At 40.1% G+C, this 15825-nt stretch overlaps 1 protein-coding gene across 1 annotated transcript in view; it reads left to right on the top strand.

Annotated features, from left to right (window-relative positions):
* Positions 1-15825, top strand: part of VAV3 (vav guanine nucleotide exchange factor 3) — a 393400-nt gene that overhangs the window by 77261 nt on the left and 300314 nt on the right. Inside the window, exon 2 of the mRNA XM_059927079.1 lies at positions 8275-8391. Coding sequence (XP_059783062.1) covers positions 8275-8391 — 117 coding nt within the window. The remainder of the gene's footprint in view (positions 1-8274; positions 8392-15825) is intronic.

Here is a 15825-nt window from a genome sequence, read left to right as displayed (position 1 = left end):
AGGAAAGCTCTCCTTGTACCTTAATATTTGTTGATGAGCTTCATCGTGGTCTCTTCTGTGTCTTCAAAACTGTCAATCAGCCTGTTAATGGCCACTCATAATTCAAATTACGCCAAACTCTCAAATTCAGAGACTTTCCTTCAAATGAGATGAGTGGCCCACCGAGAAATGAGACCCTGAAGACTTCTTTATCTGACAGCCTGGCTGTTGGTGGTTCCTATGAAAATTATAGTAAGTCAGCACATCTGCAGGGTCGTGAAGCTGTATTAGAAATTGTCGACCTTCCCACAAGATACCCTTTCTCAGCTGAGATTGAAATAACTCGTTTCCTAAGCTGTGGAGGTTTTTCCTGTTACGTAGCCTCAGTTAACTTTAGGCCATTATTGCCAACAGTTTTAGAGAAGTACATGTTTATTCTTTCAAATAAAAAAGGGAAGCGATCCTGTTTGCATTCGTATCGTTGAGAAAAGTCAAAATGGTTTCTACACACATAGAGGGAAAGGAAACCATATACTTTATAAAAGGAGTAGAGGGAAAAGAGAGTCTTTAAGCATTTTATAGTGAACTTTAGCAGCCTGACCTTTAAATGTTTCCTTTGTGTAACATCAGTATCACTAGCATTGAAGTGGTAAGATTAAGAGGCAGGGCCGTGAAAAACCACTTAGCTTCTTCTGTTGTGATAGCTATTTGGTTATGAAACATTTTCTAATCCAGAGAGCTCTGGCCTGATGTATAATTTTCAGGGTGTCTCAGACCTTGAACGTGTTAAGCTTTCTTCTTTGAAGGTTTTCTGCATCTTTAATGAGTGCTTTTCAACCTGTAATAAATAAGCAAGCTGTTGATGAATTTCTGAAGGAGCAGAGAGGGTGAGCATGGAGGCTGAAGACTGTGGGCTGTATTAGAATGTGTCACTTGTCACTGGATATACCTGAGAGAGAGGCTATGGAGTGTCTCCTTACCAGACCTTTTCAGATAAAGAGAAGAATTCATTGACTCAATTTGTGGCCCCTTTCCACATACCTTGTTTCCTAACTTGCTAACTTACCATTTTCAGGAAACACCCCCACTGTCCTTGCAGTGCTCAGGACAGAGCTCTGGGTATGATTCTTAATTCTTCTTTTCTCCCTCACTCCCTCCACCCCACCCGTATTCAATCAGTTAACCAGGTATTTCCTTTCCATATTACCTTATAGAGTTCTTTTCCCTTTCTCCTTCTACCATCCTAGTCCAAATCACCATGATTTTTTTCCTTAAATGAATATGACAGCATCCTATTCTTGTCTTATCTACCCCACATAATGTCCTTAATAAAGAGAAAAGAAAACCAGTTAATTCTGCACACTTCAAAATGGAGCTAGTATAACAGAGTCGATAAGGATATAGGCTCTGTAGCCAGAATGTCTGGATTTGAATTATGACTCCATTACTTTGGCATATGCAGTTATATAAAGTTGGGTAAATGTCTAAGCCTCTGTATATACGAAAGAAAAAAAATAAAACTTTCCTGATTGAGATGTTGTGAGGATGAAAAGACATAAACATTTAGCATGGAGCTTGGTATATAGCAAACACTCAAAAATGACTACAGTAGTCATACAATGCAAAATTGAGAATTCCACTCTCCTATTTAAAAACCTCAATGTTTCTTCTGGGATAAAGCCCACATCCCTTGGGCTTGCTCAGTAAGTCCCAGCTCCCCTGTCCAGCCCTGCTCTCACTGCCCCCCAGAGGGCTGTGTCCATTCTGAACCCCTTCCCCCGCCCCCACCAGCCCATTCTTTGTCTTGTCTCATCCTCATGCCATCCTGTGCCGTTTACCTGGACACCCTCACACCCCAAGTCTGGCACTTTCCCTTCTGCTCCCTGAACATCAACCATTCCGCCTCTTTTTGTGGCTGACTCCTGCTCACCCTGCAGTGAGTGGGAGTCATCCTTGATCGCTTACTCCAGAAGGCTGTCTCTGATACTCCAGGACTCCCGAGGGACCTTTGAATGCTGTCTTCATAGCATTTGCCATGTTGTTATGTAACCCCGCATTCACTTGTCTGTACGCTTTGCCGGACTAGAATATCTCTTTTGAGGGCAGAGTTTGGGTCATATTTTTGTTTTTTTAAGAATACCCAGTTCTTGGCAGTTTCATTCAATTAACCAGGCTTCCCTGGTGGCACAGTGGTTAAGAATCTGCCCGCCAATGCAGGGGACACGGGTTCTATCCCTGGTCCGGGAAGACCCCACATGCCGTGGAGCAACTAAGCCCGTGTGCCACAACTACTGAGCGTGTGCTCTAGAGCCCATGAGCAACAATTACTGAGCCCACATGTCACAACTACTGAAGCCCGCGTGCCTAGAGCCTGTGTTCCATAACAAGAGAAGCCACCACAATGGGAAGCTCGCACACCACAATGAAGAGTAGACCCCGCTCAACGCAACTAAAGAAAGCCCGCGTGCAGCAACGAAGACCTAATGCAGCCAAAAATAAATAAATAAATAAATAAATAAATAAATAAATAAAATTTAAAAAAGGAAAAACAACCTACTGTCAAGCACTGGTTGACAGCATTAAATAAATAAATAAGTAAGTAAGTAACTAAGTAAGTAAGTAAGTACCCAATTGAGAGGGGCGACGTTTTATGAAGTTTTATGAAACTTCATATAAAGGCAACTCATTAATATCTGTTAAGAGAGAAAATGCTATTTAGACCTTTTGTGTATCCTGGATACACAAAAGGCAACTCATTAATATTTGTTAAGAGAGAAAATGCTATTTCGACCTTTTGTGTGTCCTTGATTTTGGTAACTATCATGTGTGGATATATTTAATATTTAAAAAATCCTAGAGGTATTTAATTCTGGTTTTTAAAATCCTAATCCTAAAATCTAAAAAATCCTAAAGTTCTCTCTTATAAATCAACTAGGTGATTTAGCAAAGTTACATAATTTTTGGTCAAACGTAAGTTATGGTTATGAACTGAAATAATGAGGTGTATCTGTCTTTGTGCATCGGGTCTGAAGACAGAAGGTTTTAAGCTGCTGGCGATGCTACAAAGGACTATCAGCATGTCAAAACACCAACAACATCCCTAGGCATAAAGAAACTCTCCTGTTCACCAGTCTTCAGTGAATTCAAGTTTTCTCTTTCTTAAGAGAGTGAGATAAGAGTTTGCTTATTAGGCATTACATAAAGAAAATGATAGGATTTGGAGAGGTACTTTGAAGATCAATTAGGCCATTCTTGTTTACATTAACTCTTTCTGTTGCAAGTGATAGATTGCTTAAGCAAGGGGTGGAGTTACTGGTTCATTTGATATAATTGGCTCATGTAATTTGGGAGTAGCCTGATGCTCAGCCTTTGTTTTCTAAATACTACCATTTACCATATAAATTGAAACGGAACTGTTTGGAGAAATGGCTGATTACAGAACTTGGGCAGAGAAAATATGACAGCGGGCCTGGGACAGCTTGGTGTAAGAAAACAAAGACTAATGGAGTCGTCAAAAGGTCACAGAAGAGACCCCCCATGGCCAAATTTGGGACAATAGGAACATCAAAAAGACTAATGATGGCAATTAATTATTACACAAACAAAGATTAAAAAAAGGAGGGTGGAGGGCAGGGGAAGCTTGTCTTTAGGTGAGAATGCTAGCTAATAAATGTGGAAGGAGTGATAGAATTTTGCAGTCCCAAATGGAATAATCAAAGCAAAGGTTATCAGTGGATGCTAAATCCATGGTGAAAAATTATCGGGAAATAGGACAGCCACGTGGTAACAAATTATCACCCCCAGGCTTTATTAATGTAAAGGGAAACATGTACCTTTACAATAGAGAGATGTGACAATAACCATCTTAACCAAGTAATCAAGCCTAGCATCAATAATAATGGGTTACCCTAACATTTTGTATCTTCTGATATGATGAACTATGACGTTCACAGGATAAAATATTTTTTCCAAAATTGTTTAACTTGTATCTTGACTTAGCTTTGGTTCATAGGAAATATAAGTGATGGGGAAATAAGTTTAATGATACCATGAGGAAATACTCAGACAAATGCCGAATGCGGGACATTCTATAAGATACCTAGGTCTGGACTCTTCCAAAAGACAGTGTCATTAAAAAAAAAAAAAAAAAAAAAAAGGCAGCAGGATTTTTAGATTAAAAGATACTGCAAAATTAAGCAACCAAATATAATGGGTAAAACTGAATTGGACCCTAGATTGGGTGTGGATGGGTGGGATAGTGTAAAAAAGACATTGGGTAGGCAACTGATGAAATTTGGACATGGAATGCATATGAAATAATATGGAATTGTTGTTTATCTTCTCAGGGTGGTAATGGTGTTGTAGGTATTTAGGAAAATATCCTCATTCCTAGGAGATGCATGTTGAGTAATTTAGGAGTGAAGTGCCATGGTGTCTGAGCTTACTTTCACATATGAATTTTTATAAATATATAGAGATATGGTTGGCACACAAAAACCCATATGGCAGTATGTTACAGTTGTTGTGTAAATGGAGTGTTCATTGTACTATTCTTCCTACTTTCCTTTTGGTTTGAAATTTTAGAAAATAAACTGGAAAAGGAGAAAGTTCAATGTAAGGAAAACAAAGCAAAAGTCTGGTGGTAGGTGGGCAGGCAGGTTGACAGGTCCAGCTCTGTCCAGGGCTTCTGTGATGGCATTAGGGCCCACTCCCTCCATCCCTCAACTCTGTTCCTGTACTTGCACAGAGCCGTTAAGGGAAGTGTGATCTTAGTGTTATTAGCCAATTTTGGAAAGCTACTAAAATTTCCAACTGTGATTAATAGAGAAGCTTGTCTTACTCATTTTTAACATTCCCAGTGTCTGGAACATTGTAGGCATTCAAAACCTGTTGACTGAAAAAATACGTAAATAAAGGGGTGACCAAACTTGATGATTGCCTGGAAATGTGAGAGCATACCAGTGACATTCTTCAAATCCAGTAAATATTTGTGGAATTTAATAGAATTGAATTAGTTAAGGGGCAAATAAGGTTAAGATTGGTTCCAGAAGTGAGGGAAAGTTCTGTTTTTAAATCATCTCTTGTATGCATACAGTAATGACAACATTTCTTTCTTTTTTTTTTTACTTTCAGTAATGATACTTTTTTGAATTAATGATCAAAGCACTTGAATGGAGGTCTACTGTAGTTTTTCCTACACAGGGGAAAATTTGAGTTTGGTGTGAAATCTTCAGAGGGTAGCATGTGCAATTATGCTTTGTTCCTTGGTGAGCTATGAGTTGGGCTCTTAATTATGTAAAAAATATTGCAAGAGAGATGTTGCATAATCCCCAAGAGAGTAATTATTGTCTATCTTGGCAGAATGCAAGGCTTTTAATCTGTAAATAAGCAATTCTATGTGAAAGAGCTACATGTAGAGTGGTTCCGTGTTGTAAAGGTCTCTTATGAATTTTTTAAAATGAAAGCAGTAACTGTATGTGCAGTTTGGCTGCTGCCTTTGTACTTCAAAGGGTTTATGATGCTTCCCCTGTGGTTTTAACCCCTCCTGAAATACTTAAGCCTCAAGAAGGATTCCTGTAAAGGGTAAAACTATGTCTGGGTTAAGCCCATGAAAAATCTGAATTTTTCCAAAGTAGAGGAAGTAAAATGTGCTTTCTGCAAATTAAAAAACAAACCAAGATGGAAAACAGAACAACAAAATAAAATATTGACAGTGCTTTTAAAAAAAAAAAGCAAAGATGCAATAATTAGCTAATATATCTCTCACTTATTGGAGGTTAATAATTTTATTTTTACGTGTGCCATTGCAGCTACTATTTCCGAAATTCAGTTTCAGGATATGTGTGTACTATACGTAGGTGGATCTGCATTTTAGATACTGAAAGTAAATTCTGTTGGTTGTCTAAGTTGCGATAGCGTCTGCCTTCCCCCTTGTCCCTGTTAGTATCGATGAGCTGAGCATGTTCTCCAAGGTCAGTTTCTCTGCTTGAGCATCAGACCCTTCTCCTTTGCCCACTCAAGGACTTCCTTTGGGCGACTGTCCCTCTCCCTTGTGTGACCATCTTTCCCCTCTATCAAGTTATTCCTGTCAAAATAGAAACATGTTGTAACAGCTTCCATTGTTAAAAAGCCCTTCCTTGACCTCTTTCTCTCTGACTACCTCCTCAATCCTCTGTTCCCTTTTGCAGCAAAACTCCTAAGAATCTATATTCTATCTTTACTTTCTCTCTTCCCATTGTCTCTTGAAGTTGCTCTGCTCAGCCTTTCCCCACCCCCATCCTCCACATGGAACCTACTTTTGCCAAGGTGCACCCATAACCTTCACACAGCCAGATTCCCAGGACAGCACCTGGTCAAAACCTTATTTGAGTAGCAGCAGCAGCTGACACAGCTTATCACCCCTTCTTCCTAGAAACACCTTCTTTACTTGGCTTCAGGAAAAACCTGTTCACCTGGTTGTTCTCCTTCCTTACTGGTTCCCCTTTCTCTGCCCCTTTGTGGGCTCCTCCTTTTTTCCTGATCTAAGATGACTTGGCCCCAGGTCCTCTCCTCCCCTCTTCTTTCTCTCAAAGTCATCTCAGATAACATCATGGTTAAAAATGTTTTGTATACTCTAAAGACTCTCAGATTTAAGTCTGGAGTACATACCTGTGTCCTGGACTCCAGACTTGTATATCCAGTTGTCTGCCGCCCTGTGTCCCATTGGATGACTAATAGGCATCTCAAATTTAAGAGTCAAAATTGAACACCTGGTCTTCCCATGGCTGTCTCTCACCCAGATTATTGTAATAGCTTCCTGTCTGGTATTACTGTCTCTAGTCTTGCTCCAGCCCCTTTTGATCTATATTCAAAAAACAAAACAAAACAACAACAACAACAAAAGAAGCTCTGAAGAAAGAGCAGTAGGAACTGTTGCAGTCCAGGAGGAGATGGAACTGTAGCTGGGCTGGGAGTTAGAATAGAAAAGGGAAAAGAGAGAGGGTTATTGGCTAGAGGAACGGCAAAGTTCAAGCATAGAGGCAGGAATGAACACGGAGTAATGAGCACCAACAAGGAGAACAGCCTGACTGCAGTGGTGGGGCATGTTATAGGGGGCCTTAAAAGCTCAGCTGAGAAGTTTGTACTTGCTATGTCTGTGCATATTTTGTATACGTGAGAGGGGCCTGTTTACAAACCTGCACTTGAAACTCTAGGACTGTGCTGTCCAGTATGATAGCAACTAGCCACGTATGGCTATGGAGCACTTGAAATGGGGCTAGTCTGAATTGAGATATGCTGTTAAGTGTAAAATGCATACTAGATTTCAAAGATTTAGTAGTAAAACTAATTTCATTTAAATGTTTTATGTTGATCATTTGTTGAAATAGTAGTATATTTAATATAGAGTTAAGTATTATTAGAAAAAAAAAATAAGCTGCAAGGATATATTGTACAGCACGCAGAATACAGCCAGTATTTTTTTAACTTTAAATGGAGTATAATCTATAAAAATTTTGAATCACTATGTTGTACACCTGAAACTTTATTGAGGTATAGTTTTAAATCAACTATACCTCAATAAAATTTTTTAAAAGAAAGAAAAAAAAAAACTTTTAAAGTATCAGACTCTGTCCCAAGGCCTCCAATGACTTCCCATCTCATTTAGAGTAAAAGCCTGTCCAACAGGGTCCTTCATCATCTGACCTCATTGCCTTTCCAGCTCACTTCCTGCCTTGCTCCTTGTCATCCACTCTGCTCTACCCACATTGGCCCCTTCCTCAGACATAACCTCAGAAGCTTCTGCCTCAGGGCCTTGACATGGGTTGCTACTTTAGTCTGAATACTCTGTCCTGTAATTCTGCATGGTTGCTTCTTTACCACCTTCAAATCTCTGCTGCTTATCTGTCCTCTTCTCACTGACACCTTCTCTAACCATCTCGCTGAAGCTCCCCCCACCTCACCCAGCACTCCTGATCCCTCCTCCTGGCTTTATTTTTCTCTATTGCACTTATCACCATATGAAAATAAAAATATTTACTTTTTTGTTTTTGTTGATGGGTTTGTTCTTGTCTGTCTCCTCTTATTAGGATGTAAGTATCCTGAGGGCAGACTTCCGTCTGCCTTGTTCACAGCTGTGTCACTGGTGCCTGGGAGAGAGTGGGTAATCATTTAAGTACTGATGAGGGAGTAATTGAAAACAACCTGAAAAGTGGATGGATACTTCGTTGGCATTTCCCCAGCATTCTGGGCATGACAGAGGATAGGTAGCATTCAGAATGATTCGCTATATACTAATATCTGTTTCCCATTCCTCAGTTTCTCTGTTTGAAGAACATAAGGACATTCCTCACGGCCTGTTGTGAGACGTTTGGAATGAGAAAGAGTGAACTCTTTGAGGCGTTTGACTTGTTTGATGTCCGTGACTTTGGAAAGGTAATTACATTTTATTTTTTATGTATTTTTAAATTCAAGAACATTTTATCAAATAACTGTTGTCTCTTATCTTGAAGTAGGACATGTGACTGAAGTGGTATCTGCATTATGTAGTTAAATTTTACATGTAGGTGGCTTAGCCAAAAAAATAATAGCAACAACTGTCCAAATGAGATTAGAATTATTATTTTTTGTTATTAAAGCAGTATAAGGGGAATTTTTTATCCAGAGGTAACTTTTCCTGTTGGTTATCTCGGAGGGCAGGACTACTATTTCCCATCTTTTAGATAGTTCGTTGGGCTGTCATGACTGAGGACCAGTATTCTTTCCCTCCAGTCTTCTCCAAACCTGAAAGGCCTCTAATTTTTGGAAGTTGAGAATGTTCTGTTGCCTGTTTTGGCATTTGGGTAGGTGACTTGCAGAACATATGAAATCGCTGAAATGTTTGAGATTGTTGAATAACTCCTATTGCTTGGATTTCAGCAGATACATGTTAGATTGTTAGATTTCAATGACATTTGTCACATGTAAATTGGTTTTAATGTTTGCTCTTATTACTTGTATGTACACCAAGCACTTGTGTATAATAGGTGACTTCCTTTCAAAAGAATCAAAAGGAAAAGGATAGAAATCATCCTTTCAAAAGTTACATTCATTTATTTTGAAGTGATTGGGCATAAAGTTAAACTTCTTGTGTCTGAGAAGCCATAAAAGAGTCAGGCAGTTAGGTAACCCCTGATGTCATAATTGCATTATGAAAATAAGCAGGGAAAAACCTAAAAGATCTTGAGAAGTTTGCTCTTACTCTGATAATTCAGGTGCTAGTATCTCATCAAAAGACTGTTTGAGAGTGACACTTCATTTGATTTTTAAGATGTAATATTTTTTGTCATACATCTTTACTGGAGTATAATTGCTTCACAATGCTGTGTTAGTTTCTGTTATACAACAAAGTAAATCAGCCATATGCATACATATATCCCCATATCCCCTCCCTCTTGAGCCTCCCTCCCACCCACCCTATCCCACCCCTCTAAGTGTAATATTTTGATTATAAAATAAAAAGCAAGCAATGGATTGGTTTGCTTGGCAATGGGAATAAATAGCACGAACTTGAAACAGAAATGTAAAAAATTTGATGCTGACATGCAGCAAGTATGGGGAAGCCAACCTGCCCAGGGAGAAAGAAGGTGTGGGTTCACTCTTGGTCACTTTGTGATCTGGACTTCAGCAGTCTTCTCCATCATCAGACCACCTGCCCACTTAGAAGTCTGTACAAAAGGAAATGGGTATAAGGATATGGTTTTTAGGATTCCTCTTTCTCTGGCCAGCTGTGATTTAGTTGTCTGGAGGTCCAAAAAAGTGATGGAGGATAACATATGGTGATAGTTACAAGGAACTGAAAACCAAGCCCCCTTGTAAAGAAGTGGTGGCACAGTTGTCTATGGCCATGAAGTGAAGCCATGAAGACAAAGAGCAGTCAGAGAGAATCCCAGGTGAAGTGGACAGTCCTCTAAGCTGTTGGCCCAGAAAGATGCCTTAACAGCTTATAAAGATATCTTTTGCTGTTCTTTGACCTTTCCTCCTATTTTTTTAAAAAACTCTACTTTGATTTTCCTTTATTTCCTCCCTCTCTTTTGGGGAAATGAAAAAATGAAAGAAAAGTCTTGACTTTTTAAAGCTTTTCAAAAAGCTCTTCATTTTTTTTTTTTTTGTTCGAATTTGTACAAAATGGTGTTGACAAAGACTGTGAAGTCATAAAAATTGTTTAGAAATGCATGGCTTTGTTTTAGTGGAATAACATTGCATGCTAGCTTCTTACAATGGAAGCTTTGTAGGAGAGCTGAGGTTATAGAAAGTTGAATATAAAGGAATTAACCGTATGCTTCTCATGGGTAATCATAGTTCTGGCTTCTTAAAATATTTTGGCAGTGGTAAGTCTGAAACAGAATTAAACCTGGGATTGCGGATAGAACTTGATCCTATATTTACCACTTTAAAATTATATACATTTTTGCTACTGCCAAGATTGTGCAGCTATCTCTTCAGAACTGTATTTGACCTAAGTGAACCACTGAAAATTAAAGAATTTAAGGGGCTGTTCCATAATTTACCAGTATTATTGCTATTAAACATAATCACTCTAAGCCAAACCACCAATGCCACCACTTATTGAACCCTTTTTTTTAAAAAATTAATTAATTAATTTATTTTTGGTTGTGTTGGGTCTTCGTTTCTGTGCGAGGGCTTTCTCTAGTTGTGGCGAGCGGGGGCCACTCTTCGTTGCAGTGCGCGGCCTCTCACTGTCATGGCCTCTCTTGTTGCGGAGCACAGGCTCCAGACACGCAGCCTCAGTAGTTGTGGCTCACAGGCCCAGTTGCTCCGTGGCATGTGGGATCTTCCCAGACCAGGGCTTGAACCCGTGTCCCCTGCATTGGCAGGCAGATTCTTAACCACTGCGCCACCAGGGAAGCCCATATTGGACCCTTTTGATGTAGCAGATATCTTTTCAATCTTCAAATATATTTTTTAATCCTTATAACAACCCTATGAGGTGTAAGTACCAGTATTATTATTTTCCTCCTTGTACAGATATGCAAACCTGTGTCTGAAATCCACGTATCTAGTAGAGATTGGAGCAGTGGTTTGACCCCAGATTGGACTGGTTCTCTACTGCTGTACAACAGAGCAAACATTCCCATAGCCAGTACCCTGAACCAGCATGGGCCTATGTGCTTTGCAAGTATTGACACAATTCTCATATCAATCCCACCATGTAGGTTCTAGTACTGTCCCCATTTACAAATCCTAGATTGTAAGTGATGGATCTTGGACAATTCATGCAGTGTAACATTTTTAAGTTAAAAAAAAGTGAATGGGTTGCTAATTTAGAGACAAAGTAATTTCTGGTATTGTGAATATCAATTTTAACAGGATGTAGACAGGTTAGTTTGTTTCTCTCTGTTCCTTGAGGCATAATTAAATTTTTTCAATGAATTTAAAATGAAAAATATCTTTGTGTGCTCCCTGTCTGCCTTAATTCATACAAATAGTAAATCTAGGATCCATGTATACTTGGTACCATTTCACCTAGGAATATATTAAATTCAATAACAGTATCTAATGTTTTTTTTAGCATTTTGAAGCTTGGAGAGTGTTTCAGATCACTGACCTCATTTGATTCTCATAATAGTCTTGTGAAGGAAGGAAGCAAGTGTTCCCAGTTTTCAGATGAGGAAACTGGGAGGTGGGGAGGTTAAATGGTGACTTCAAGTTCTCCTTACTTGGGGACGGAGCAGGATCTGGCGCTCAGGGCTTCTGACTTCCCAGCCCTCTGCTTTTCTTGTCTGCTGCCTATGTTTTGGATCTCACTCCTGTGTGGATGCTTGCTCAGGGAAAAGGATGAACTCACAGGAGAAAAACCAAAGGACCATATGAAATTAAAAAGCACAAGTGATCTGTCACTTGGAATCTAATTACACTTTATCTTTAGAAAGAGAGGAAAGATTTAGGATACTGCATGAGTTATATTTAGGATACTGCGTGTGTTAACACGAATGAATGATAATTTTCCTTTTCACTAGTGAGTAAATGAAGAGAACACATTTTGGGTACTCTAGAAGGGCTTATGATAATTTTGCCTTTCAGTGTTAACTTTAATTTCTAGTATTGAGCTCTTTACCCACTGAAAATAGGGTATTGATTTTAATTCAAACTCATATGTCAACAAAAATTAGAATAGTTCTGAACACTTTCTATACTTTGGTTAAGAATCATGCAAGGATGGAGAATGAGTTTAGTAACTTGAACTCATTCAGGCGTCAGCAGAGAGAGGCCTTGAGGTTAACTCTGACTCTCAGGATTGTTAAATACAGTTGGCCCTTGAACAGTGGGGGTTTGAGCTGTGTGGGTCCACTTATAGCAGATATTTTTTCAATAAATACTACACGATCCGTGGTTGGTTGAATCTGCAGAGGCAGAACTGTGGATACGGAGGAACCGTATATATGGAGGGCTGACTAAATTATACATGGATTTTTGACTGTGGGGAGGATCTGTGTCCCCAACACCTTCCCGCCCTCTGTTGTTGAAGGGTCAACTATGCTGAATAAGGTTCCCGCCAGAGGTGGAGTCCTGGCCTCAGCCTGCTGAGTCTTCTCCCTGCTCTGAGGTGGGAGGAGCTTAGGTGCCCTTTTAAGAGCCTTTACCACCTCCTTCTGCCTTTGGGTTTATGTTTTTGTGTGATTCTGAAAAATCATTACTTTCTTACTTTTCAAAAAGATGGATCCTTTTCTGGCTTTCTAGTAACAACAAGAACAAAAAGTAAAATCTTATTAGTTGACCTCTCTGCTTGAGAAATGTAATTAAAAAAAAAATCCTTTCCCCCCAGGAATGTTAGAAATTATTAATTTCTTTTTACATTGCAACAAGATCTGTAAATTTGCTCATTTTCATGCTGCATGTAAAGGATTTTCCGTTCCTCTGTTCAGATTGTCATTTTCTGATTAACACTTTTGTTGTTTGGAAACATTTCCTGCTGAGCTGTCTGTTGGCACACTTACAGTGCAGAAACACATGGGATTTTTCTTTAATGAGAACATTTCTAGTGAGTAACAGAAATCAGGCTGCTGCCGCTGTACAGATGAGTGATGAAGTCAGTTCCTTCCCCTGGCAGCTCTAGGTGGATATAAGGGCCTACTTCCTGCTACCCACAGATGTCACGTCTGTTGTTTCAAGTGTTGTAAAGCACCTGACAAGTGTAAGGTGGTATGTTTTCTTGAATCAAAGAGAATCACAACTGGCTGAAGGTAGTTCCAGCTGATGTTAGTAGCAGTAGGGTAGTTTCTATGTGTTCAGGTTCAGGGCAAGCACTGTCTAAAGGAATTCAGAGCATTGGCTTAGGTGTGGATCAAGGATTCAGGTAAGAACATTAGTTGAGAAGAGGTAGTGTTGTGTTTTGGCTAAGAACATGGTTTCTGAGTTGGATTGCAGTTTGCACTCCATATGGTATGTGATCTTGTGCAAGCTACTTAATCTCTTTGAGCTTCAGTTTCCTCATCTATAAATTGAGGTTAGGTGAGAAATGAAATGATGTATGTAGAGTGCTTAAAAAGAGTATCCAGGTCCAAAGTATGTAGTACTCGGTAAATATTAGCTGTTCTCACTCTTATTGTTACTATTATTACAACTATAATTACTGGTGTTAATGGGCTTCAGGTTCAGTGGTAAACATAGGAGTTGAATTTTGAATTGAATGCAAGAACTAATGATTTTGGAGGAGCAAGCTTGGGAAAAAACTGTTCTTTCTACTGTGCTACAGCGTTAATCTATTTTATCCTGCACAGCTGTCTTTCTCCCTCCTTCTGTGACATTGGATCTCCTTTGAGAAAGCACCCTTTTCCCTTTTCCCTTTGCCAATCATGTAGTTTGAGTGGTTTAGTCAATTATAATATCCCATCCCTTTGACCAAAGTGATGAGTTCGGGGATGGGGCAGGTCACTCAGTTAGGACCTGTATGATGGTTTAAGACATTGGCAGGGCCAGTTTTGTTTTTGCTCTCCACCTGCCATGGAAGTGTGTGGATACAAGGCTTGGAGGGGCTACGGCCATCTGGGAGCCACATGGAGTTTCAAAACAGACCCAGTTCAGTGAGAGCAAAGCTGAGGAGGACCCTAGTGGTATCATGTGAGGCTGGACTCATGCTGTGCCCAAAGCCAAATATATGTATCTGTGGATTTTTCTGTGACATGAGCCAAGACAGTCTTCCTTTTCTTCTTCCTCAGGCCAGTTTTCCTTAGTTCTTCCAACCAGCAGTGAGAGAAATCTAAGTGATTCACCTGGTTTTGTCTGTCACATGATTTCAGTTGTGTAGATAGGTTAACCTTTCTTCTGTTACCAGCGTTCCACACAACTTGGAGACCATTCTGTAGTGTCTCCATCTTCTGTCATATACAGAAGAGGAGATACGCAGAGTCCTAGAACATCTCTGTTTTGCAGCATGTAAATAATTACATAGAAGGACCATCCGAGCTTCGTGGTAAATGCTTTTCTCTTCCTTACCTTTGACCCAAGGAGTATCATAGTTACTCTTCAGATTTGGAAGAAGCTCTGAGTCATCAGGCATCCTTCCCATGTTTGTCTGTGCTCTACAGGGTCAAAAAAATGGGCATGCATGCCTCTGCAGATGAGAACTCACTTCTTCCTGAGGCCCCCCAGCTGAGTATATATACTTGGACCCTACAGAATGATTTGAAGATTACCTTAAAACTTCAGGGTAAAAAAGACTTAAAGAGGCTGGTAAATCCTTCACCTGGAAATGAATAGGGCTTCATTTCTTCTTCAATTTCTGTCCCATCTGTAATGCCTTATCATGTCTTATGAGAGTATTTGCTCAGGATGTGTCCTATAAGTTCGTGTGTTTCCACTTTTTCACCCTTCCCAGCCTGAATTGTACACCTCAGGGTATATGTAGAAAGAAGGGTACAAGGACCTCTTCCTGCCGAGTGTGTACTAATACCCCAGGCCAGCTCCTCAGCACTCATACCTGGATGACTGGATAACCTCCATATTCTCATTCCCCGCTTCCAGTCCTGTGTGTGTGTTGGGAAGTGCACCCTTCAAAGCGCATTTCATTGCATCCCGACACAATGAAACTAGATACTTGAAAATCTGTAATGATTTCCTACTACCTGTATATCTCTTGGCAATCTACCTGGCTTTCCTGGTTACAAGAAAACCCTCCCAACCAAAGGCTCCTGAGCTTTTCTTGGGCATGGGTGGCCTCAGGGTCCTCACCATGGCATGGTTTGAAAGATCCTTGTTGGCTACTGCATGCACGTTGATCAACAATTAGAAACATGTTTTCTCATATCCCTATGTACCCAGCATGAATCATTTTGGTATTTAAATATAATCTCTCTTTTTATAATTATTTGTTTGATCTCCTACTCTTATTAGAAGTTTGACATTTCTCTATGAAAGTATTTCCCGTCCTAAATTATTCAGGAGTCTCTGGGGCTTTTGCGGTCATTTGGGCCCTAATCAGTCTTGCTTCGAAGCACCACTAGAAGCTCGACCTCCAGTCGATGGCCCACTAGCCTGGTGCTAGTGAAGACGGGCTCTGCTTGGTGCCTTTGACAGCTCTGATGCTGGCGTGCCCCGCTTAGCCCCACACTACCCAAGCCTGCTTCCCGCCTTCCCCACAGCATTTTAGCCTCAGCATTGAGCCTGGCCAGGCCAAATTTCTCTAGCTGTGCAGTGAATTCTGTCTAGGAGCTCCTGATATCCTTTCCTGCCAGTGATCTAGGGTCAGGGCCTCCTTAGGCAGCCCCCACAGGGGTACCAACTTTCATTCTCAGAGCAGCATTCGGGATATCTGGTCTTTCCTTCAAGGCGGCCCTGGACTTGCCCTGCAAATCAGCCAACTTTCAGCCT

The sequence above is a fragment of the Balaenoptera ricei genome, chromosome 1, assembly GCF_028023285.1.
Source record: "Balaenoptera ricei isolate mBalRic1 chromosome 1, mBalRic1.hap2, whole genome shotgun sequence".
NCBI classification, from domain to species: Eukaryota; Metazoa; Chordata; class Mammalia; order Artiodactyla; family Balaenopteridae; genus Balaenoptera; species Balaenoptera ricei.
Note: the sequence above shows the minus strand (reverse complement) of the source record. Positions and strands in the feature narration are given on the sequence as shown.